The following is a 25,595-nucleotide window of genomic DNA, read 5'->3' as shown; positions in this document are numbered from 1 at the left end:
ATAGCTTTGGACAGATTTAGCCACAGCTGATGGAGTCAGAATTGGTGAATAGCAAAACTTCATTCAGTTTCAAACTGTATTAAACATTTCAGAGCCTTTGGTTGCACTGATTAAATGCATCAGTTAATAATCTGCCAACTATTCTCTAATGACTTTATATTAATCAATTTTTAAATTCTAGCAAAAATTTATTTGGTTGGCTTATGACAGGATCTCTATGTTTAATCACTGGCTATCACAAGTGAACGTTAAGGAATTGTCCGGTTTTGGTTCACTTACCCGAACAACTTGGTGCAGAGTCATTCCACTGTGCTAAGGCATCAGGCACAGCCAGGCATCTTATGTTCTCAGAGCCCTGAAGGGCATAACCTGGGTTGCATTCAAAGCGGATAATGGCCCCCACGGCAAAGTCATTTCCAATTCTTCTGCCAAACCTTGGTTCTGGCACAGAGCTGCATTGAGTGGCACTTGTGCGGGGCACAGCTGAAGATGATTGAATGAAATAACTCAAATTCAGTTCCCAATTTCATCAACAAATAGAAAGGATTTCAGCAGAATCCAGAAGTAACAAAGAAAAATCTTTCAAATAACCTGACAAGCTATTTATATGCAAATAAGCAACCCAAACACTGAATGTAATCAATAAATCATTTTTGAATTTTACACAAAAATCACACATACACTGTGCAAATTATGTATTTCATTGCTCATAGCTTCAGCCCACAACACAAAAAGTATATGTGGATGTTTCTGCAGCCCGATACAGACACTGTGCTCAAGCAGGTAAAAGAAATCACAGTCAGTTGAGAAAATTGCTGTTATCCCTCTGGAGCCTGCAGCTGGCCATTCTAGGTTCATGATCTTGCCCTTTGTCACCTCTGGGGATTTTGTCTGAGTAAAGCTTGGGCCAAGCCTGGCAGGAATTCATTTTAAGAATCAAATTGCTAAAGGAGAGGACATGCAACTCAGCACAAATTAACACTGTGGGAGAAGCTCAACCTGAAAGCGAACCTTCCGACAGGATGACCGTATAGGACATGGAAGAATTCGTGCTGGGTCACAGCGAGGAATGTGCCTGGAATTCGAATGGCTTTTAGAGGGCTGTGGAGCAGCAATTAATTTAGTGGCGAGTAGTTCAGAGGCTTTGAATTAACAATTCCCTCTGGCGGCTAAGGAATTCAAATTCAGTCATTATCTGGAACTGTATTAAAAAAAATACTGATCATGAGTAATGATGAATGCAAAGTTACTGGGTGGTTGTAAAAATCTACCTGGTTTCTTGTGTCTTTTGGTCGAGGACATCTGTCACCGTAAGCTACTTTCTAAGTCATGTGAAAGAACACTGAGGAGTCGACAGCCTTGTCAGAGTCACAAAGAGGCTATCTGATTTATAGCATGATTCTAAAATCAATGAACTACCTGGCATCAAATATGGACATAGTAAATTTGCTCCCAGGCCAGTCACTAATATAAGTTTTCCTTGCAAACATCAGAGGGCTAGTGTTTAAATTGGAAGGGTTGTTCCACAGACCAGACGAACAACAGACCAAAGTGGCCTTACTTATGAACAATAGTCATGAAATCATAAAGACTACAGAAAAGGAGGCCCTTTGGCCCATCTGGTCTGGGCTGACCTGCTCTTCTGTCTGGTCCCATCTACCTACCTCCTCCATACCCCTTTCAAACATGTACCTATCCAAACTTCCCTTTAATGTTAGGGTTGAACCCAGATCTACCACTTCTGCTGACAGCTTATTCCACACTCATGCCAGCCTCTGAGTGAAGAAGCTCCCCCGCAGATTCTCTTTAAATACTTCGCATTTCTCCATAAAACTATGACTCCTGGTTTCAGTCTCGCCCAATGGAAGCCTGGCATAATGTTCCAGACTTCTCCATCACAATCCCTGGCTCCATCCCATCACAGCAATAGGTTAAACCCAGCAGAGGTGAGAGGGAGTAGCCCTGGGAAACCTTGAATTGAACCAAGAGGAAAGAAAAACCCCTTTGCTCTTATCCTCACAAACCTAAAAACTTCTTGGCATATCATTTGATGATTATATTGGTGGAAGCAACTGCTGCTCCATCCTTGTGGAGACTCTGGTTCACCCAAAGGAAACACTCCATTATATTGTGTGGCACCATATTAGTGCTGACATGGGCAACCACGAGGCACATCAGTATCAACAGAAAGGTTCACCTTCATAAGCTTTAATGTCATAATCTCACACATCCTTATGCTTCTATTTCTATCAACCCTTGGTTTAAGAATGACAACAGGAATGCACTCGGGAGCACAACAAGATGAAAAGTGTGGTGAAACAGCAACATGTGTGAATGCAGCAAAGGAATATGTGATACACAAAATTGAGTGACCTCATGATCAACAAATCTGGCCCACATTCTGTAATCCCACCTCACCTAGGCATGTACACAACAGACCGGCCTGAAGCATCTGCAAAGAATGGTGGGAAGTCCTTGCATAACAATGAGTAAGTTCTGGGAAGGCCTGGCACTGGGTGAGCCCTCAAGAGTCTGTCACCAGAGCTACTCAGTCATGCCTGCCTACCTGACATGAAACCAACACTTGTCTTGGGCCCTCCTTAATACCGGTTACAGATTTTGGAGAGGATCTGAAGCTGGGGCTCTCCAAGCAGAAATCTGAGTGACACTAGTACAAGGGACGAAGGACAGAATATCTGGGTCCAATCTTCCGGGCTTGTCCAAATCTAGGTCCACTCCAGGTTCAGAGACCTTAGTATGAGGGCAAGAAACATCAAACTCAGGTTGGAAATGGGCCTGACTGGTGGAGCACATGATATCATCAGATTTATTCAAATGAATGTGACCCTTCAGTGGACAAATTAATGTCAAATGTTCTTTGTTTTTTTGGGTAACACAAAGATATTAGTGAGTGATCAGCAGCTGGACAGACAATGCATTTCTTCCTCTCTGATAGCTGGAGACTGGTTCAATGTTAAAACACAGCACAACACAGCAGTGAAAGAATTGGCATAATTTACAACTGAATAGAAATTGAATTTAGGCCAATAATTCAAAATATCTTGATAAAAAGAATTTTTTATTCAGAATTGCTGGATCTTAGATTAAACACATTTTCCCTTTTTCCAACTTTGCTCCTGAATCCACTGTCTTAATTGCCTCAAGAGTTCATATTGTACCTTTTTCAAAGGCATTTTGTTATAAATTACTCTGTAACTATACTAGAGTCAAAGACACTCACCCTACTTTACTACCCATGTTTTTGAAGTTTTGCCCTCTATTCTTTGGGTGTTCCAAACCCCTGAACATTTACTGATTCATATCCCCACACTTAAGTATTTCAATTAATGCCCAAACAGAAAGTAGCTCAACTTAAAAAGACTGTTTTTAAAACTCGTTTCTTGGTGCCCATAAATTTTCTTTCTTGGTTTCCTGCGCTCTCATGTGCTGATACCCGTCCTACACGAGATGAGCTGATCTGCAAATTTTTAATAGGTCAAAATAAATTCTATCTGTCTAATGCCTCAGTTAAGGCAAGTGATTGAAAACACTGCTCTCAAATATCTTCAGATCATTTATCTGGGGTCTGCCAGCATCACTTGCGCATCCAGTATTGCTTCTACATCAAGCATGCACCAAATCATATCATTCCCCCTTATAAGACTCCTTTTGCAGCATTAAGAGAGAAATCTGATCATGTCTTGGGAGCAACCATAGCTGGGATAACTAGGCTTCCATTCAGCAATGTGGACTTGGAATATATCACATTAATTTTTCGTACTTTCCCCCTCATCTCCAAAGTAGTCACTAGATCCCAGCTTCCTGATCCCATATACCAACATTAACATTCCCAGATCCTGTCTTAACCATCCCAAACATCTCCCTGACCAAGCAATCCAGGTCATCAAGAAGACCACTGATTAATCTCCCTGCTATTGTTTATTGGGACCCTCATCAATCCCATGTTATGTTATCTTTCCTGCCTTCTTAAAGTGGCCTCCATCCTGACACCAACCTCGGCTCTACTTCTCCACCCAGACAAATTCCGCCCTGGCCCTCTCCACCCGGAAATGATTCACCAAGGTAACCACAAAGAATATTTGAAGTTCTGCTGCAATCATACAGTTTTAGAAACAAAATTGTACCTGAAATAAGACAGAATATTGTATTAATGGTAAGACTATGTCAGTGTGGAGGCTCAGCGAGATCCTGGGGTCTGTGTCCATAGGATAGTCAAAGCTGCTGTGCAGGTTGACATTGTTGTTAAGAAGGTGTATGGTGTGATGGCCTTCATCAACCATGGGATTGTTCAAGAGTTATAATGTAATGGTACAGCTATAAAAAGACCTTAGACCCCACTTGGAGTATTGTGTTCAGTTCTGTTTACCACAGTACAGGAAGGAGGTAGGTACTGTACTATGGAGAGAGTTCAGAGGAGATCTACAAGGATGTTGCCTAGATTGGAGAGTATGTCTTATGAGAATAGGCTAAGTGAACTTGGCCTTTTCTCCTTGGAGCAATATAGGATGAAAGGTGACCTGACAGAAGTGTATAAGACGATGATGAGAGGCATTGATTATTTGGATACATTTCCCGGGGCTGAAATGGCTAACATGAGGGGACGTAGTTTTAAGGTGCTTAGAGGTAGGTACAGGGAGGATGTCAGATGTAAATTTTTCACACAGAGAGTGGTGGGTGCATGTAATGCAATGATGGTGGTAGAGGCAGATACCAAAGGGTCTTTTAAGAGACTCTTAGATAGGTACATGGAGCGTAGAAAAATAGAGGGCTATGCGTTAGGGAAATTCTAGGCAGTTTCTAGAGTAGGTTACACAGCTGGCACAACATTGTGGGCCAAAGGGCCTGTAATGTGCTGTAGATTTCTATGTTCCATATAATCAAACTGATCGCCTACCTTGATAGACAAAATGAAACCCTCTGGCACTGGCATGACTCTTAGCACTGAACTTCATCAGCACTTGATTGGAGGTGGCCAGGGGCAACGATTCCCCTGTAATAAGAGAGAAAATAATTTGCTAAGTACTAAGATCAACACAGCAGGTGTGAATCCTGACACAGGAGGAAACAGTATTCATCAAACCAAATTTTATTTCTGTTTTCCCCTGTTTCAACCATTTTTTGAATATAAAAGTAGATTGAGGAACAGATAAAAAAAAGTAATTGCGTAGAAAAACAACTTTTATTACCAAATGTTCTGTTAAACTTTATAATAAACTACAGAGGAGAGGCACCTGAGTCTTAGCAGTTAAATGGCATAATGCAAAACCTTAAAACAGTTTTGTGAGGCGAATGTTGACAATTTCCCACTTGGAAACCAGTTTGTTTCTCACGTTCAAATGATTAATGGCATTTTTTCATGAATGTCAGAGGTCAATTACTTTGCTGAACATTCACTGACGTAAAATATGTAAGATGGAAAGGTTAAGAGAGGTGAAACAATCAGTAGTTCTACATTTTTTTCCCATTCACATGTAATTAGGGAGTGGCAAGCTCTATTAGCCCTTTGAAAGATATATCTGCCAACTGCTGGTTGGAATTGTCTCATGCAAACTATATCAGACATTCTAAAGCCAAAGGATCCTTCGTAGCTCCCCTCCCTTGGTGAATGTAGATTCATCTTCTTTCTGTCATTGCATGGTATCTTCCAGAGTCCCTGGTTGTGTAAACTTCCTTTAGTCATTAAATAACGTCACCTGCTATAACTTGCCATGGCAGCTTCACCTGTCTAACAATTATCTGGCATATGAAGGAGTCATAGCTGCTTTCTGACCTGCATCTTTTCAAATTTATTAGATCCCTGCATTCATATTTTTCCTCCTAACTGCCACTACTAACTTACTTGATGCAGCCAATTTCCTTTTTTTTCCTGAGAGCATTACAAGCAGCTTGGAAACTTAATTTAAATCTTTTTCAGCCACTCACTTCACTGTGATTGACTACTTGATTAGCAAAGTTAACACTGTTCCTCACACTAGCGTGTGACATGTGGTGGAGTGGAACAGCTGGAATTGTTCACAGTGCCAGATGTTCAGGTGGATCCATAACCTTGGACACTGTCCATGTGGAGTTTGCATGTTCTCTTAGTGAACTTGCGAGTGCACTTTGGTAGGCTAGTTGGCCACTGTACTTTGTCCTTAGTAATCAGAGAGTGGTAGAATCTGGGAGACTTTGATGAGAATACAGACTGTCTGTGGGTTATGATTCATGGATATCCTTACATATGAATAAACTCCCATAATATTAATTTAAAACTCCATATATGTTTCCCTCTCCCTCTCCAGTAATTGTTTTTTTTATTTTTTGTCATGTATTTTGGATGCCATTGATTATAATACTGTGGAGGTATAATAACAAGCATTTTTGTGCATTTTCAGATAAATGGACAAAATCTATTTATAGGCAGCTATAAAAATGGAAGGCATTCCTAATCCAGGGCTGGCCTGTAAGCAAAGAATAATAAAAGGAGTTAATGTAGAATTATTGTAAGTGGTCAGAACAGGTTCAGTGTGCTGAAGGACCTTTTTTTGCATTTCATTGTGACTCTATGATTTTAAACATTGACACACCAAGGTCAGGACAAAGTAATCACTTTAAGTGTTATCACCTGTTTGAATGCTACTCATGTTATTGTGAAATTGGATGCAATTAGCATTGGCTACTCAATGACCATAAAGACCACTCACTTCACCTTTCCTGACCTTTGCATTTCACACACGTTATTTTGGATATTGTTCAGAAATGTAATTACTCTTTGACACTCTTATGAGAATTCTTCTGGAATTTATTAATGTTTGAGTGACAAGTTTATTTTTGTAGATGCCCTGGGAATTTGCATTCATCAAGATGAAGGATGTTATTGCAATTGAATTAAACATTTTTTTAGATTTTATATGAAACTTGGCATCTTTTATTTCCAGGACAGTAGTGCTACACTGGCTCAGACAAATATTAATATTCTGCTAGTAGGGGTAAAGGAGTTTTCCATTTGTAGGTAAGTGCTTCCAATGTTATTTGAGAAAATTGAAATAATGCATCAATTATCCAATGAGGTGGACTTGCCAATCATTAACAAGTGTGTCTGCCTGCCAGCATTTCACATAAAACATCAGCTTTGTTCTACTGGGATTTGATGTCAGCATCAAGCAATGAGATTATTTGATAGCAGAACCAAAGTCTGACACCATGTTAGTTGAAAGGCAGAATATAAATCAATCAAATGGCACTTTTTCTTTTTGTTTCTTTTGTGCACACAATGAGGCAGGAAAATATAAAAGCAAATTGTGCCTTACATTCTCCAAAAAGACTTGCCAGTTGCTATTAAATAGGATTAATGAAAGTTCATTAATTGGCTTGTTTTGATAATTCTGCTCTCTGCCTTTGATGAATTAGTACAGTCATGAAATTAATTTGTAAAATTGAAATGATGGACATTTAATGAAAGAATACACATACTGTGTCATACAGATAAATACAGTATCCTGTGGTTTAAAGTATTGTGCAAAAGTTTTAGGCACCCTAGATTATTTTAATGTTGTTTCAGATAGTATAGCCTCCAGAACACTGGGATTACTAGGAGACAGAAGTGAGTCAGCCAAAGTCTGCATGTTTGCAACTGTGGCAAGTTCTCCAAGATGATTGAAAAAATACCAGCTGAATATTTTTATAAAGCTGCACAACAGTGTATCTAAGAGGATTGATCTCATTTTAAAGGTAGAGGGTGGTCACAACAAATATTGATTTGATTTAGGTTGTTTTAACTTATTACTGCTCTCTATGTTTTTTTTTGATACTTAGAAACTTTCCATTTTATTATTTTTGAATACATCTTCACTTTACAGATTTTTCTTTTATATTTGCCTAAGGCTTTTGCACGGTATTGTACATCAGATCAGGTGGTCAAGTATTCTGGTTTGGGAGGTCACAGAAGAAGAATCTCAGCACCCATATTGCCTTTCAGACACTACGAGCTCCTGTTTTTCTACCTTTGCTAGCAGTTAGCTTTCTGGCATCAATCCTAAAATCTGAACTTTTGCTTGTATGCTAGGTCACTTTTGATATGGACAAAATAAACAGACAGGCCAAGCCCACCATGTCAAAACATTTCACAAAGGCTTCACATAATGAGCAATATACGCAAAATGCTGGAGGAACTCAGAAAGTCAGACAGCACCTATGGGGGGAATGAACGGAGGATGTTTTGGGCCAAATTTTGTTGAATTCCGGCAAAAATGTCTATCCTACTAAACTGATCACTTAACTTTTCCCTATACTTCAGTACACTGATTATTACCTTTGCAAAATGATCTTATGATCATTAATCTCATTTGTTTTTGCTATTTGCTGGCTTTAGTAGCTTTCCACCATGTCATTGTCAGTTCCCATTCAAAGCAAGCCTTCCAACAAAGCTGCCAGCATCTGTGTCCTTGGAGCACAGAATCTGTCCTTTCCGGTTGCCCTGATTTGGGTCATTGTCCACACAATAAGTCAGCAGATGAGTGATCTAAAGCTTAGATTCACCCAGGCAATTCGAAGCAGCTGAACTGGCCACATAAAATAAACATTGAATCACTGTTAAGCTCAGGCTATGGCAAATCCAAAGTAATCTTCTTTACCCCTGTCTTAACAGGTATCCATCGAACATTGAGGTTAGTGTATCTGGCGGTCAGATAGGAAAGTTGTGTTTTCATCTCAACTTTAGGACATCGTATTGTTTTTATTGTTTCTCTTTAACAGTTTTAAATGTCCTTTCATCCAACCATTGAAGATTGGATGGTATGGCACGATTTTCATATACCTGGCTCCATCCATCTGTGCAGTGAAATCATAGAACAGTACAGCATGGAAACAAGCCTTTCAGCCCAACTCATCCATGCCAACCAGATGCTCATCTACACTAGTACCATTTGACATTATATCCCTGTAAGTCTTTCCTGTTTATATACTTGTCCAAATAGCTTCTAAATTTTGTTTGGTACCTGCTTCAACTAATTCTGGCAGCTTATTCCATGCATGTAATACTCTCCATGTGAAGCAAAAGCAATAAGATAATACCAGAACTCATGGTCACCATTTGAATCTTTCTCAAACCAAGATAGCGCATGAGGACACATTCAAGACATGCCACAAGATAAGATGTTACCATCTATCAATGACAATCCAACACAACTTGAGCTATTTCAATCTCAATATGTGAGGAAACTGCCAAGTACTGTAGATTGATCTGATAAATAAGGAAAAGATCATTTTACTGTTTTGCTGTTAATCTGGGACTTGCCTTGACTGTGTAATGTGTGTGTGCCATTCAAGGAAAGATCATTAAAATAGTGGTGATACCATGGAAGCATTTAAGGAAAAGAGTTACAAACCCAATGCATTAATGAATGAAGTGGAACAGCCACTGTCAGAGAGGCCATGGTTGGAATAAGCCAGTGTCAGAGTGGTAAGGCTTGGGCTCAACAGAGCCCTAAACAGTAGTCTGGATGTGGGATATAAATTACAATGGGAAATTGAAAAGGCATGTAACAGAGCAATGTTATGATAATATGGGGGGCATTTCAATATGCAGGTACTTTGAGAAATTTGGGTTGGTGCTGGATACCAAGAATACCTATAAAATGGCTTTTTAGGACAGATTGTGGTTGATCCCAATAGGGGAAGCCAATTCTGGATTGGATGTTGTGCAATTAAGAAGATTTGATTAGGCAATTTAAGGTGAAGGAGCCCTTTGGAGGTAATGATCATAATATGATAGGATTCACCTTGCAGTTTGAGAAGGAGAAGAGAAAGTCAGATATATCAATATTACGGTGGAGTAAAGGGAATCACAGAGACATGAGAGAGAATCTGGCAAAGTTAACTGCAAGATGTCGCTATCAGAGACTATGGAAGAACAGCATTGGGTGGAGTTTCTGGGGGCAGTTTGAAAAGCACAGGATAGATACATTCCAAAGATGAATAAGTATTCTAAATGGGGGATAATGCACACCAAAGCTGACAAGGGAAGTCAACGATAGCATAAAATCAAAAAAGCGGGCATACAATATAGTAAAAGTTAATGGGAAGGTAGAGGATTTGGAAGCTTTTAAAAACCAAAAGAAGGGAACTAAGAAAGCCAGAAGGACAGAAAAGATGAAATATGAAGGTAAGATAGTCAATAATATCAAAGAGGATATCAAAATATTTTCCAGATATATAGAAAGTAAAAGAGAGGTGAAAATGGATACCAGACTGCTTGAAAATGATAATGGAGAGGAGGTATTGGGGTACAAAGAAATGATGGATTAACTTAATAAGTATGTTGTGTCATCCTTCAGTGTGGAAGACTCCAGCAGTATGCCAGAAATTTGAGAGTGTCAGGGCCAGAAGTGTGTAGCTGTGATCACTAAAGAGAAGTTGTTTGAGAATCTGTAAGGTCCATTACTAAGATTGTGGTTTCAGGGTACTTGCTAAAATAGGCTATTTCTTTAGGGGAAAATCTTGCCTGACAGATCAGGTGGAAGTCTTCGATGAAATAACAGGCAGCATAGACAAAGTAGAGTCAGTGTATGGTGTTTAATTGGATTTTCAGAAGGCCTTTGACAAGGTGCCAGATATGAGGCTGCATAACAAGTTAAGAGATTATGGTATTACAGGAAAGATAACAGCATGTATAGAAGAGGGCACAACCTCAGATAGTGGGACATCCATTTAAAATAGAGATGGGGATGAATTTCTTACCAGAGGTTGGTGAATCTATGGAATTCTTTGCCATGGAAGGCTGTGGAGATCAAGACGTTGAGCACATTTAAATCAGAGGTTGATCGATACTTTTAGCCAGGACAACAAAAGTTATGGGGAATCAAAGACGGTAGAATGGGTTTGAGAGGGATAATAAGTCAACCGTGGTAGAATGGCAGAGCAGAGTCGATGGGCTGAATCGCCTAATTCTACTCCTATGTCTTATATTGATAAAATAATAACACCAGATCTGAGATCTTCATTTTAAATACCTTTACGTCAGTTGACCATAAGCTATGCATAGGTGATTGGTCCACATGACTGGTATTTCACCATGAACCTTCACGATCAAATGGCAGGACAGTGAAGCTGAGCCAGGTTGGCAGAAGACATTTGTCCTGACGGTGTTAAGAAGAAGGACAATCCTCTCTTTTCTTTAGTGACTATGATGGCTCAGACTTTGTTCTTCAAACATGTCTAAATGCAAGTATTGTCTAAATACTGCAGTTTGACTATCAAGATTGAGGTGGCTTAATTCTGAAGTGCAATCATTACAGACGAACTGATTGTTGACCATCAGCATGGTTCATCCCATTATTCACATTATATAATGTAAAATAAAATTCTCCAATATTTTTCCTGCCACTCATACTGGACTGACACACTCTCAATAACTCACTTGTAAATATTTCATTCCACTGGACAAATCACACTCGTCACAATCCACGTTAAACTCTTCAAAGCGGTCTGGTGTATGGTAGGCCCCAAATGATGACCAGAGAACACTTGGTTAGTACATAGTTTGACAGTACCTGTGTGGGAACCAGACAGTGAGCTGAGAAGCCTTGAATGTTGGGTTGGGCCGTCATGCACTTCCACCACATCATTCAGTGCCGTCTGAAAGTATGTAAATTGGCCAAATACCACTGCATGAGGGAGACATAAAATATCCATTCGTTAGAAAGACATCAGTGGAATGAACTTTGAAAATTAATTAGCAGTTTTATGTCCAATACACAAATAGACTTCTTAGTGATATTTCATAATCAGACTGATTTAGAAATAAATCAACCAACAAATAATTCAAATGGAAAATCATCTTGTGACTGGGTTCTGTGCAAGAACTAAGAAAAGACAGATGTAGTGGTCTGAAATACATAATTGATAGGATTAGAATATGTTACTGAGCTATGGATGAGCTTTTCATAACCACAAATTAACTTAATAATTCATAACACTGAGGAAAAAGGGACCTGCAAATACTTCCTGTTCTTTGCAACCACAAATAACAGAACTACCGGTCTAAAAATATAGCCTTTGATCAATTTATTTATCCAGTTGAATTGGAAATAAGAAATCAAATTGTATTCCAACAAACATGGTCAGAAGTCAATTGCTGCAGGTATTATTGTTTCATTCAGAGTTCCATACCGTAATCTTTAGCCACAATAATGGAATATAAACAGGTCTGTCCACCAGTGTAGTTCTTAGGGTAGTTTGGAGACAAAATTACACCTTCGGATCCCATGTACTGGCCTCCACATGGTGCTGGAAAATAAAGCAAAAAGCATTTTTTGGAAAGTTAATGCAACACTCATGTTGTCTGATGAAGGGCAGGAGAGCTCCTTTTTAATTGGCAGCATATAGTAAATTTAGAACATCCTAATGCTGTTTCTTTACCTAATGTAAAATTTACCACTCTGTATTAGTCAGTAAACATTCATACTTTCAGCGGGGTAACTCACAGTCACAATATGTTGCTTTCTGTACGTCTCGCCTTAGACTCATCACCATGATAGCAAAGGAATTGATCGTGTTATTCCTTGTGAGGTCATTCACACTCTTGCCCAATGTGTCTCTGCCTAACTAATATCTTTGAGTCTGCTTGACCTCCAGACCTTCCCTGGAGATTTTCAAAAAGCACCAACAATGCTTGAAAGTTAAATTATGATGTATACCAGATATACCCCAGGCTACTGTGGGAATCCAGAGAAGATATTGCTGTTTTGCTGATGATGATCTCTTTATCCTCACTGGCAGCTAGAGTGGTACCAGAAAACTGGAGGGATGCAAATGTTATTCCTTTGTTCACAAAAAGTAATGGAGTTAATCCTGGGGATTGTGGACCAGTGAGTCTTACATCAGTGATGGGCGAACAATTGGGGAGGATTCTTAGAGACAAGATTTAGGAGCATTTGGGGAAGTGTGCTCTGAACAGAGACAACATTGCTTTATGAGGGTTAGGCCAGGCCTCATGAGCCTGATTGACATTATCAAGGAAGTAAATCTTTTCAGGGATCTGTTTGTGTTATTTTCATAAACTACTTAGATGAGGGTGTGTAAGGGTGAGTTAGTAAGTTTGCAGATGGCACAAAGGTTGGTGGTGGTGTTTAGAGTGTAGAAAGTTGTCATAGGTTACACCAGGAGATTGATAGAATGAAGAGCTGGGCTGAGAAGTGGCAGATGAAGTTATACCAGGAAAATAGTGAAATGTTTCACCTTGGAAGGCTAAATTTGAAGGCAGGACTACAAAGTCAATAATAGGATTCTTAGCAATGTGGAGGGATCTTCAAATCCATGTCCATAGATCCCTCAAAGTTGCCGCATAAATTGCTGGTGTGTTAGTGTGCTGGCCATTAGTTGGGGCAGGAATTGAGATCAAGTACCAAGAGATCAAGAACCAGCTCTACGATACTCTGGTTAGAATTGGAATATTGTGTTCAGTTCTGGTTGCCTCATTATAGGAAGTATGAGAAAGCTTTTGAGAGGTTCCAGAGGGTATTTATTAGGATGTTGCCTGGACTAGAGAGCATGTTTTATGAGGAAAATTTAAGAGAGCTAGGGCTTTCCCTTTCGATCAAATAAGGATGAGAGACATCTTGACAAGAGGCATAGACAGAGTGAATAGCCAACACCTTTTTCCCTGGGTGGCAAGACAAATCAAGAGGACATTCTTTAAAGGTGATTGGAAGAAAGTATAGATGGGATATCAGAGGTTTCTTTACAGAGTGCTTAGAACACAATGCCATGAGAGGTGGTAGAGGCAGTAACATTAGGGACTTTTAAGAGACTCTTAGATAGGCACATGAATGAGAGAAAAATGAAGGGCTTTGTGGAAGGGAAGGGTTACATTACTCTTGGAGTAGGTTAAATGTTTAGCTCAATTCCATGGGCTAAATGGCTTGTACTGTGCTGTACTGTATTATGGTATATTTAATTTTAAAGGTTTCAAAATTACATTTAATGTCAGAGAAATGTATACAATGTACATCCCGAAATTCTTTTTCTTTGCAGACATCCACGAAAACAAAGGAGTGTCCCAAAGAATGAATGACAGTTAAATGTTAGAACCCTAAAGACCCCGCCAGGTCCCCCCCCCCCCACATGTAAGCAGCAGCAAAGCAATGATCCCCCTCACCCACCAGCAAAAAAGCATTAGCGCCCTCCACCAAGCACTCAACCCAATCATGTATTATTTACTTCAAAAGTACCTCATTAATAGGGGGTGGAGTTTCAAGATGGCGACGTAAGCATCTGCCTTTTAGGCGCTCTTTATTTTTTTAACTATAATCACCCTTTAATTAGATCTTTTCGAACTTAATCATATGAGTTGCTACCTTTGATTGACCCTTTTTTCCTAAAATAATAGTTGATCTAATCTTGTCAAACTTAAAATGGCTACAAGTAAGAAATCGGCTAAGGATCCTGTATCCATCGACGCAATTTCTGGTCTTTTGGACATTAAACTGGATGTTAAATTTGCGGGTATGGAAGGTAAATTGGACAATAAACTGGATGCTAAATTTGCGGGTCTGGAAGGCAGACTCGAAGGTAAATTGGACAGTAAACTGTTAAGTTTGGAAAGGAGGATTACTTCGAAAATATCCGATCTTGAAGGAGTTGTTAAATCGCTTGAAACTAAGTTTCAGTCGCAGGCGTTAGAGGTTCAACAGCATGGAAATAAGATCACGACTCTTGAACAATCAATTTGTGAAAAAGCACGTACAATTGAAGTGTTAGAGAAGAAGATAGAGTCGACTGCTAAAACTTTAGATCAGTACAAGTTTAAAATTACTGATCTTGAAAATCGTTCTCGCAGACAGAATTTGCGCATCATCGGAATTCCCGAAAAAGTTGAGTCCGGTGATTTAACTGAATTTTTCTCTAAATTACTGTGGGAAATTTTCGGTGGTGAAGGTTTGAAAAATGAACCTGTTATTGACCGTGCTCATAGAGTTGCGAGGCTTTCGTCTGTGCCTGATAAACCACGAGCAGTGATTGTTCGCCTTCATTATCCTCGTGAGAAAGAGCTTCTAATTCGATTAGCTCGTAAAAAAGGTATGATCTCCTACAGAAATTACTCATTTCGAATAGTTGAGGACTATTCGTATGAAGTAATGAAAGCCAGGATCGCTTTTAAACCAGTGATGGCAGAGATTCATTCGATTGGATTTAAACAAGCTTTAATGTATCCAGCGAAGCTTAGAATGGTGCTGCCCGACAACAGTCTACACTTTTTTAATACTCCTGAAGAAGCGAAGAAATTTGTTGAAGAATATCGATCCTCTAGTGCAACTTGAACTATGAGTTACATTGAAGATTTTTTTTTGGAGAGAGGATGTCATTTCATTTTAAGTTTTAACCCTGGAAGTTGGGTTATAACTTTTTATTTTGAACTATGGGTCTGGGTCTTTTTTTTTTACTACTATTATTATTGCTTATAGATGCTGTTTTAATTTTTATAATATCCTTTTTTATACACGTTTGTATTTTGTAATAATGAATTATTTTTTCAAAATGTCGTTTCTTCTTCCCATAAGTCTTTACTTTTTATAAGCGTTTATTTGCTTGCCTGTATTTAGAAATGGAACAAAGGTTTTGAATTCTTTTTTTTTAGTTTTTTTTAATATATGTTGTAGTGTCTATTAAATCTTTTTTTTTAAAAATTCTATTTTGATAACTTTTTTACTAAATTTTCTTATTAGATTGCTGAATTTATATTCATATTTTGTAATATGGCTTTCTCAAAATGTCGTTTCTTCTTCCCATAAGTCTTGGCTTGTGAAACGTCATCTTTGTATCTGAATATGGAATTTCTTTTTTAAAGATGTATTACATTTTTAAACTTTAATGTTCATTTTTTTTTATTAATGATTTTTCTGGTTTTACTATTTTAGTTTTTTTTTGATTTGTCTGATATGTGTGTGTATGTGTATGTGTATATATATATATGTAGGTATATATATATATATATATTTTTTTTTTGCAACTCTATATTTTAATTAGGGTGTTATATAGTTTTTTCTTAAAAAATTTTCTTATGGAGCTGCCATCTTGAAATGGGGGTAATATTAGTATTAGTTTATGCGCCTGCCGCTTGGCTTTCTTTCAAAGGGTGGGGGGAGGGGGGAGGGATCTTTTTTCATGCTTTTGCTTATTATTTTTTTGCTTTTAGTTTATGGGCTGACTTTAAATTGTTAATATTGTTGAGGTGTCAGGATCTCCGTTTGCTCCTGAATCAATTTTCCTTCTTCCTAAATTGTGGGTTATGTGTCTTTTTAACCTTTTATGATACACACAATTAATATTGGTATGATGGATAAATCTATTAACTTTATCTCGTGGAATACTAATGGTTTAAATCATCCGATTAAACGTAAAAAAATATTTAAAGTATTCCATAGATTGAACGCTAATATTATTTTTGCACAGGAGACCCATATTAGGAGGGAGGATAATCAACGTTTTTTTAGGTTCTGGAAAGGTCAACAATTTCACTCAAATTGTACCGCTAAAATTAGGGGTGTGTCTATTTTTATAGACGCCTCAATTTAGTTTACACATTATGAAATTATTTCTGATCCACAGGGTAGATTTTTGTTGATAACTGGTTCACTTTTTAATCGGAAAGTTGTTTTAGTTAATATTTATGCTCCAAACTTTGATTGTCCTGAATTTTTTAAACGTTTATTTACTTCTCTTCCTAATTTGAATGAATATATGTTGATTATGGGTGGAGACTTTAATTGTTGTTTGAATCCTTCGATGGATAGATCTAAACCTATTCGAACTCTTCCGAATAGATCAGCTTTACTTATTAATTCTTTTATGGTTGATTCTGGAATTACTGAAATATGGCGGTTTTTGAACCCTAAAGATAAAGAATTTTCATTTTTTTCACATGTATATCATAGTTATTCTAGAATTGATTACTTTCTTATTGATCATCGTTTATTAACAGATGTTATTGATTGTAAATACGATTCTATTGCTATTTCGGATCATGCGCCTTTGAAGTTATCTATCAAGATTTCGGACTCTTCTATCAATACTAGATCCTGGAGACTTAATGCTACTTTACTTCAAGATCCAGAATTTATTACCTTCATTAAGCAACAAATTGACTTATTTTTTTCAACAAACTATAATGAAGAGATTGATAAAGGAATACTTTGGGACTCTTTCAAGGCTTTTATTCGTGGACAAATTATTTCATATTCCGCTGGTAAAAGAAAACAAAGATATTCAGATATAGCTTTATTGGTGGATAAAATTAAAGAAATTGATAAGATTTATTCCGTTACTCCTACCAAAGAACTTTATAAGAAGAGAGTTGAGCTTCAAATGGAACATAGTTTATTATTATCTTCTTCAATTGAGAATCAATTAATTAAGACTAGGGCTCAATTTTATATTCATAGTGATCGAACTGGTAAATTGTTAGCTAATCAATTAAAAGCTATTTCGACTAAGCGACAAATTATTAAAATTCGTAAACAAGACGGTAATTTAACTACTGATTATAAAGAAATCAATAACACTTTTCAAGATTTTTATAAATCTTTATATCAATCAGAATTTGACGGTGACCGGTTTACGATGGATAATTTTTTTAATAATTTGAATATTCCTAAACTGATAGATGAAGATTGTAGCTTGCTTGATGCTCCTATTTCTATGGATGAAATAAGAGAGGCTATCTCATCAATGAATTCAGGGAAAGCTCCTGGTCCTGATGGTTTTATTGTAGAATTTTTTAAAACTTTTTCTTTATTGCTTTCTCCTTGGCTATGTGAAATCTTTAATGATGCGTTTGTTAAGAAGAGACTACCTCAATCGTTTTATGAAGCTACTATCTCTTTAATTCTTAAAAAAGATAAAGATCCTACTTTATGTGCATCTTATCGCCCTATATCATTATTAAATGTAGACTCTAAGATTCTTACAAAAATTTTAGCCATTAGATTAGAAAAGGTATTACCACAGATTATTTCAGAAGATCAAACTGGTTTTATTAGGAATCGATATTCCTTTTTTAATATTAGAAAATTGATTAACATAATTTATACTTCATCACCTACAACCCCAGAATGTGTTATCTCATTAGATGCTGAAAAAGCCTTTGATAGAGTTGAATGGACATATTTATTTAATGCATTGAGAAACTTTAATTTTAGTCCTAATTTTATATCATGGATTAAATTAATATATTATAAACCTGTTGCTTCTGTTCTTACAAATAATTATAGATCCTCTTTTTTTCAATTATCTCGTGGTACGAGACAAGATTGTCCTTTAAGTCCTTTATTATTTAATATTGCATTAGAACCTTTAGCTATTGCTATTCGTGAGTCTCCTAATATTTTTGGTATTACCCGTAATGAGAAGTTATACAAATTATCGCTTTATGCTGATGATTTGTTGTTATATATTTCTAATCCTAGTAGGTCTATTCCTGCTATTTTATCCTTGTTGGCTCAATTTGGTAGCTTTTCTGGTTATAAGTTAAACTTAGATAAGAGTGAGTTATTCCCTTTAAACGCGCAAACTTTATTGAGTGATAGGATGCCATTTAAAGTTGTTACTGATAACTTTATCTATTTAGGTATAAATATCACCAAGAAATATAAAGATTTATTTGGACTGAATTTTTTACCTATGCTTCATCAAATTCAGCAACTTACTACTAGATGGTCTCCCTTATTTTTATCATTAGTTGGTCGGATTAATGCTATTAAAATGATGATTTTACCGAAATTTTTATATTTATTCCAAGCTTTACCAATTTTTATTCCTAAATCTTTTTTTGATAATATTGATTCAAAAATTTCCTCATTTGTGTGGCAAAATAAAAATCCTAGGTTAAGCAAAAGGCAATTACAAAAGTCTAAAAAAGATGGTGGTCTAGCTTTACCTAACTTTAGATTTTATTATTGGGCGAATAATATTCGTAACCTAATGTACTGGAAACTAGATTTGGATTCACCTGTGTGCCCACAGTGGGTAAATTTAGAATGTAGTGAGGTTAAGGGATATTCTATATTTTCCGTTCTTGGTTCTTTTCTTCCTATTGATTTAGCCAAATTCAATAAACAGATATCTAACCCTGTTGTTAAACATACACTACGAATTTGGTTTCAATTTCGCAAATTCTTTAATCTGAAAAACTTTGCTCTGGACAGCCCTATTTTATGTAATTTTTTTTTTAAACCTTCATTGACAGATCAAGCTTTTAGTATATGGAAAAGGAAAGGTATAAAATGTTTTCGTGATCTTTTTTTTGAAGGTACTTTGATGTCTTTTGATCAACTATCCAACAAATTTGAATTACCTAAATCTAATTTTTTTAGATACTTACAAATTAGAAATTTCTTACATAAAATTCTTCCATCTTTTCCTAACTCAACTCCATCGGATTTTTCAGATTTGATTTTTACTTTTAATCCTTGTCAGAAGGGATTAGTAGCTTTTATTTATAACATGATTATGAAGATACAGCCAGAAATATCGGATAGAATTAGACAAGAATGGGAAAAAGAACTTCGATGTAATATATCAATAGATAAATGGGAAAAAATTTTACAAATGGTTAATTCCTCCTCTATTTGTGCTAAACATGCTTTAATACAATTTAAAATTGTACATAGAGCTTATATGTCTAAAGATAAGCTTGCCCGATTTTATTCGCATATTAATCCTCAATGTGACAGATGTCACTTAGAAGTGGCTTCATTGACTCACATGTTTTGGACATGTCCCACTTTACATAACTATTGGAAGGACATTTTTGATGTCATTTCCTCAGTATGGAATATCGATTTACAACCCCATTTTATTACTGCAATTTTCGGTATACCAAATGAAGATGGCAATCAGCTTTCCCCTTCAATCAGACGAATGATTGCCTTTGTAACATTAATTGCCAGAAGGTCTATATTACAAAACTGGAAAGAAGTAAATCCTCCTACTACATTTCAGTGGTTCTCCCAAACTATTTCTTATTTGAGTTTGGAAAAAATCAGAAGCACTATCTTTGATTCTTCAATTAAATTTGAAGAAACCTGGGGACCATTTATTCGACACTTTCATATGAATTAATTTGGCCTATTTCAGATCCTTTTCTCTACTTATACTTGTTCAGGTATGGAGTTCCGGAGTTCTTTTCTTGACACCTTTATATATTTATAAAGTGCTATTATTGCCCATGTTAGTTTTAGTTTAGTATTTTTTTTCAATATATATTTTTTCTCATATATAATTTCAATTTTTTTTTCTTCTTTTTTCGACGATTATTTTTGTTTTTTTTTCATACATATTTATATAGACTTGATTGATTTATGTACCTTTTGTTGATGGATGTTTTAATAGGATATTATTATCCTATTACTAATGTAATCTCAAGTTTATTGAATCTGTAATCTATTCATTATTATGTGCTGTTTTTTTTTATATATGAAATTTAATAAAAAGATTGAAAAAGAAAGAAAGAAAAGTACCTCATTAATAACTACAGTATATATATAAAATGCAGCCAGCACTTGTCTTTCGTTATACAAAATGTTGCATAAAATCAATACCAAACTTGTTTTAAACAAAGCACTTTAGCTACAACTCTACTCTTATGTAGTGTTATCTACTCAACTCTACAATATTCCTGGACATACAGGAATGAAAAATTATTCATTCACACTCAAAACCATAACAAGGAAAGGCTAATGGAAAGTTCACTCTCTTGTCTCAAGTCTGATACCCCTAATTCTTCCTACCCCTTTATTTCATAGTGCGTTACAGCAGAGAGTAAATGGAGAATGTTTATCCCTCCAGGACAAGAGGCATTTGTGCTAATTTCTCAAAATGTTAGCCCAATATTCGTTGGTTTCTCTTTTGAAGATAGGTGCTGTTTAACCTGATGCTAAAACAGAAGACAAAATAATACACGAAAAGATAACAATTTTCCTCAAATTATTGTTATCAATCATTAATTGTCACAATTTTTAAAATGTGTCATAATAACTTTACAATTCTCGTTAACACAAATGTGCGGATGACAAAGCACATTTAAGTAATGGTTTAGAATATCATCACCGTTGTGCTACTTGCCAGGTTCATGTTTGCTAGAAGCAGATTTTCTAGCAGCAAACTGATCCCTGAAGATTGCTCTCATCTGATTGGTGAGCCCTGTATGGTGTGAGACCTTCTGATCTTACATGATAAAACTGATCTCTGAAACACTTTGATAACCAGCTAAGAAAACTCAAGTCTGAAACATCTGTTAAAGAAAATACTTTAAAAAAAGGACCGATGAGCATGCTTAAAAATTATCTTAAAAATGTATGGGTGGTGCTCATGGACAAAGGGACCTGGGCGTGCTTGAACACAGGTACTGAAGACCAATATCAAGGTGGGACAAATAACAAGAGGTACCTTTATGACAACATATTTTGCTTTCAAGAGAAAGGAAGACTTGATGCAATTTTATTGGGTTTTATTGAGACCAAACCAGAAGTACCGTTCAAGAAATTTTTGCAGATGCTGGGAATCCAGAGCAACCCATGTAGAAAGATGGAGGAAGTCAGGAGGTGAGTCAACATCTATGGAGAGGAATACAGCCGACGTTTCAGGCCGAGGTAAGTTCTGAGGAAGGGTCAGCCCCTTATTCCTCTCTGCAGATGCTGTCTGACCTGCTGAGTTCTTCCAGCATTATGGATGTGTGATACAGAAGTGAAGTTTCAATCTCTTCAGCTACAGCAGGTTGTCACAGTGGGAGTGGTACAACAGTTCAGTGGACTTGTTCCAGCAGCAGTGGGGTTGTGATTACAGGAGAGATTGAGAAGCTTGGGTTCGGATTGTACTCTGAGGAGTTCAGAAGAATGAGAAGGAACTTAACTGAAACTTTTCAAGTTTGTTAAAAAAATTTTAACTTGTAAAGTGGAAGGGCTTTCCTTGACTGAGGAAGCTAGGGGCAGGAGAATGATGTTTATCTGTTTAGTATTGGGATGAGGTAAAGCTTCTTCTATCAGAGTGTGATGAACCTTCAGAATAACACACCCCAGAGGGATGTAAAAACTCAATTACTGTGTTCATTCATGTTGGATTTCTGGATATCTAGGTAATCAATAGATATGTGATAGTCTCAAAAAAAGCACAAAAGTTGAATGGCCACATAGTCTACTCTGCTCTTATTTCATATATTTTTAAAAAGGAAATAACTTAATACACCAGAGGCACATAACATCAATGAAATATGGCTAATCTAATGAATCAAAAATCATATGAATTACTGGAGAGTGTATTACCTCCATTGCTCCCCATCATTTCCTTTAAGAAGAATGGAGTTGGCATACTACTCTCAGTTTAAAGCTGGACAATGTCACTGCAAAGAAAGTGCAAGAACTTGGCGCTCACTGCGGGCTGCCACAGGGTGCCCACTCCTGAAGTTTAGCCAGAAATCACAATAGCAAAAACCTCACAGGAAGTTTGAGATATCCATAATCAAACATAATTGTCTAGGACTCCCAATCTTTATGACAATTACGCATCAAAATATAACATTATTAAGCAACTCAGATGTTGGATATTATTAATTTTTATTATATGAGAATGTATTTTACCTTCTTTTCTCCTTAATGAACAGCTTCAGTCTTGGTAAGTGTTAGATTCTTTTTTTGGTAATAAATTAGTATAGTTCAATATAACTATTGACTAACTTATAAGAATACTGGGTAATATAATTGTTATTATGAACAGGTATAATTTAACTGGTAGTGTTTTTAATCTTTTTTGACCTTTTATATACATTTTCTTGTACTCTGTATTCTTCTATGTAGAAACTAATAAAAATATTGGACAAGAAAGCAACATTGAATATTTATCTTCCAATAAGGCAGAGTGCAGAGTGCACAGTGTAAAATTCTAATTACTTAAACCTTCAAATTAATCATTGTATAATAAACAAGGGTTGTGACAGGTTAAAATTATTAAAGAGTGATGTATCATGTTCATTCTTGTACTATTAATATTTCCAACTTATTTTAGTCTGGGGATGGTGTAATAACTGACTTTTATATAATGCTTTATGTAATGAGTCAAAATGTTTTATCCTTACAAACGTTCTAAAATGTACATTACATAACTGCGGGTCAAAATAATGCCTACTTAGAAGAGGAGAGTTCTTGCAACTCAGTTTGAAAAAAAGAAAATACTTAATAAAATTTCCAGCAAAGTTGAAACAAAAGGCAAATAACTCAAAGCAAAACTTTTTTCTTTGCACATGAACATTAAATCTCTTGAGAAAGAAAAGGAGACCACAACATCTTAACTGAAAACTGGAGTTCATTGAAATGAAGTTGTGCTTTGCAAAGCAATTAGTCAGCCTCAGATGGACTACATTACCAAGGCATTTAATCCCATAGAGACAAACAGACTTAATCAATCTGATAACTTTTATATTTTATGATCTTATAAAGAAAAGCACAGTGGTATAGAGGATAGCAGGGATATTAGAGGATTTTAAAGCACCCTCATTACTCAAAAATCAATGTACATTAAGGGTGAATTTGTACCTGTATTATGGTGTGTAAGTGCCCTTTCAAAAAGAGTCAAATTGAAATTCTTATCCACATCCCTAATTAAGTACTGAGAAAACAGGAGATAGTCGATTGCAGTTTGTAATCAATTTTGTAATTCTGAATGATTGCCTGCCTGTTCTATTGACTTACTGGCCACACTTACAGCATGATTTCTTTTTCACCAAAGGAAATAGTAATAGGTGGGTTTCCTGGGTTTTTTTGCCTCAGGGCTCACTGTTAATTCCTCATGCCTAAAGTTGCTGATCAATATTATTTACATACTAAGAAACATTTCTGATATTTTGACTGTTATCTGATGTGCTTTCCGAGCATGTTTTCAACTTCTAAACTTTGCAGCTGAGAAGTACTATAACTACATATCATTCATGAGTGAACTCGACCTGGTTCTCTGATGAGGTACAGATGGATGATAAGGCTTTTTGTCCATCAAATGGCAGGAGTCTGGCAGGATCAATCTCCTGCCCAAAATACAATCCAAGAGGTTGTGCAAACTTGTGCAAATCCTTGTATCAACACATTTTCCACTGATATGGTGAAGACAAAATTATAGCACAAGATTATTCTATGAATCATTACAATACGGTTCATATCTCAAATAATTTCATTGGTATGGGGGCAGGAATAGGGAGAGGGAACAGGGAGGTACACATGGTGAAATGGTCTCAAAAGCAATAGCCTAGCTCTGACGAAATTCCATTGTGCCATCTAGTATATATCCTGAAAGACCTTCGAATAAATAAGCTACCCTATTTCTTGGACACTTAATGGTCAACAATATGTTAAAGTGTTCAAAATATATTGTTAAATTAAACATTGGAGGTACAGAGACCAGAGGATGGAAGTTTTGATACTTTTTGTTATGGACATGAAGGTCATTGCAAAAGAGGTTACGGTGTATGCAAACATAGCTGGGCATGACTTTTCTATTTGAGTGGTCATTACCTGAACAAGATGGAACAGGCTTATTCCAGGTTGGATTCCCATCTCCTCCCATGATGCAGGTAAGAGTCGAATAACCAACTATCTCATAGCCACTGTCGCAGTAAAAGGTCACTGTAGATCCAAGCTTCATGTTCGTACCCACCCGTGTGCCATTCTTGATTGTTCCAGGATCGAAACAAGATTCTCTGGGGTTCTCTTTAAAAACAAAATAATTATGAATCACCATGCTATTTATTTGCTAGTTTGAATGATGACAGGATTTTATATTAATATGTAGAATGTGTAACTGCAATGACAAAAGCAATTTGTTATATCGTACGACCCATAGCTCTAGAAAATACAGTACAACTTGTCAATATTCTGAACTGCAAGGAAATGTAGTTTACTAAAACATCACCAGGTCAGATATAGAGAAATAGCGGTAGGGACTAATTAGAGAGAAAAGAAGGCCTTCAGAAAGAGCAGCAAAAGAAATATTAGTATTTATTATTTACTCTGTTTATGACTTTAGGAAGTCTCAAGTACTTTATAGATTGCAAAATACATTTTGGACTGCGTATAAATATTAGATATATAGGTAATATAAGATTCACCAATTCAAATATTGCTTTTATTATCAATCAATTCTCTCAGTCTTTACGTTCAACTTCCTCCATCTTTTTCTTGTTACTCACCTGTGTTTACAGGCTTCCTACTATGAACTTTTGATCCTTTTTCTGATCTACAACATAAGGTAGAGCATTCATATGTTTAAAACCTACTCTCTAGAGCCGCTTGATTAAGACACTCTATTTCTCTTTCCCAGGAGAAAAGAACTTCCCCTAAAATCCAAAACTGGGCCATTTTCCCTAATTCTTCCACCACCAAATGGCATGTGCCTCATTGCTCTAAAGAACTTAGATGATTTTTCTACAATAAAAATGTTACAAAATTCTGAGTCACTGTTGTCATTGAGGAGGAAGAACTGAATACTGGATTGCAGAGAGCCTGACAACTAATGTGTCACTGGGAATATTTCCCATTAGTTTCTGTCTTTATTTTATATAA

General features: G+C 36.4%; 1 protein-coding gene across 1 annotated transcript in view; it reads right to left on the bottom strand.

Annotated features, from left to right (window-relative positions):
• LOC132383331 (CUB and sushi domain-containing protein 1-like) overlaps positions 1-25,595 on the bottom strand; it is a 474,994-nt gene that overhangs the window by 257,670 nt on the left and 191,729 nt on the right. The window contains exons 17-21 of the mRNA XM_059954233.1: positions 24,549-24,743; positions 12,169-12,285; positions 11,550-11,663; positions 4,916-5,011; positions 280-483 (exon numbers count right to left, since the gene is read on the bottom strand). Of these exons, the coding sequence (XP_059810216.1) occupies positions 280-483; positions 4,916-5,011; positions 11,550-11,663; positions 12,169-12,285; positions 24,549-24,743 (726 nt within the window). The remainder of the gene's footprint in view (positions 1-279; positions 484-4,915; positions 5,012-11,549; positions 11,664-12,168; positions 12,286-24,548; positions 24,744-25,595) is intronic.

The sequence above is a fragment of the Hypanus sabinus genome, chromosome 30 (assembly GCF_030144855.1).
Source record: "Hypanus sabinus isolate sHypSab1 chromosome 30, sHypSab1.hap1, whole genome shotgun sequence".
In the NCBI taxonomy this organism is placed as follows: Eukaryota; Metazoa; Chordata; class Chondrichthyes; order Myliobatiformes; family Dasyatidae; genus Hypanus; species Hypanus sabinus.
This window is presented reverse-complemented; position numbering and strand designations above follow the sequence as displayed.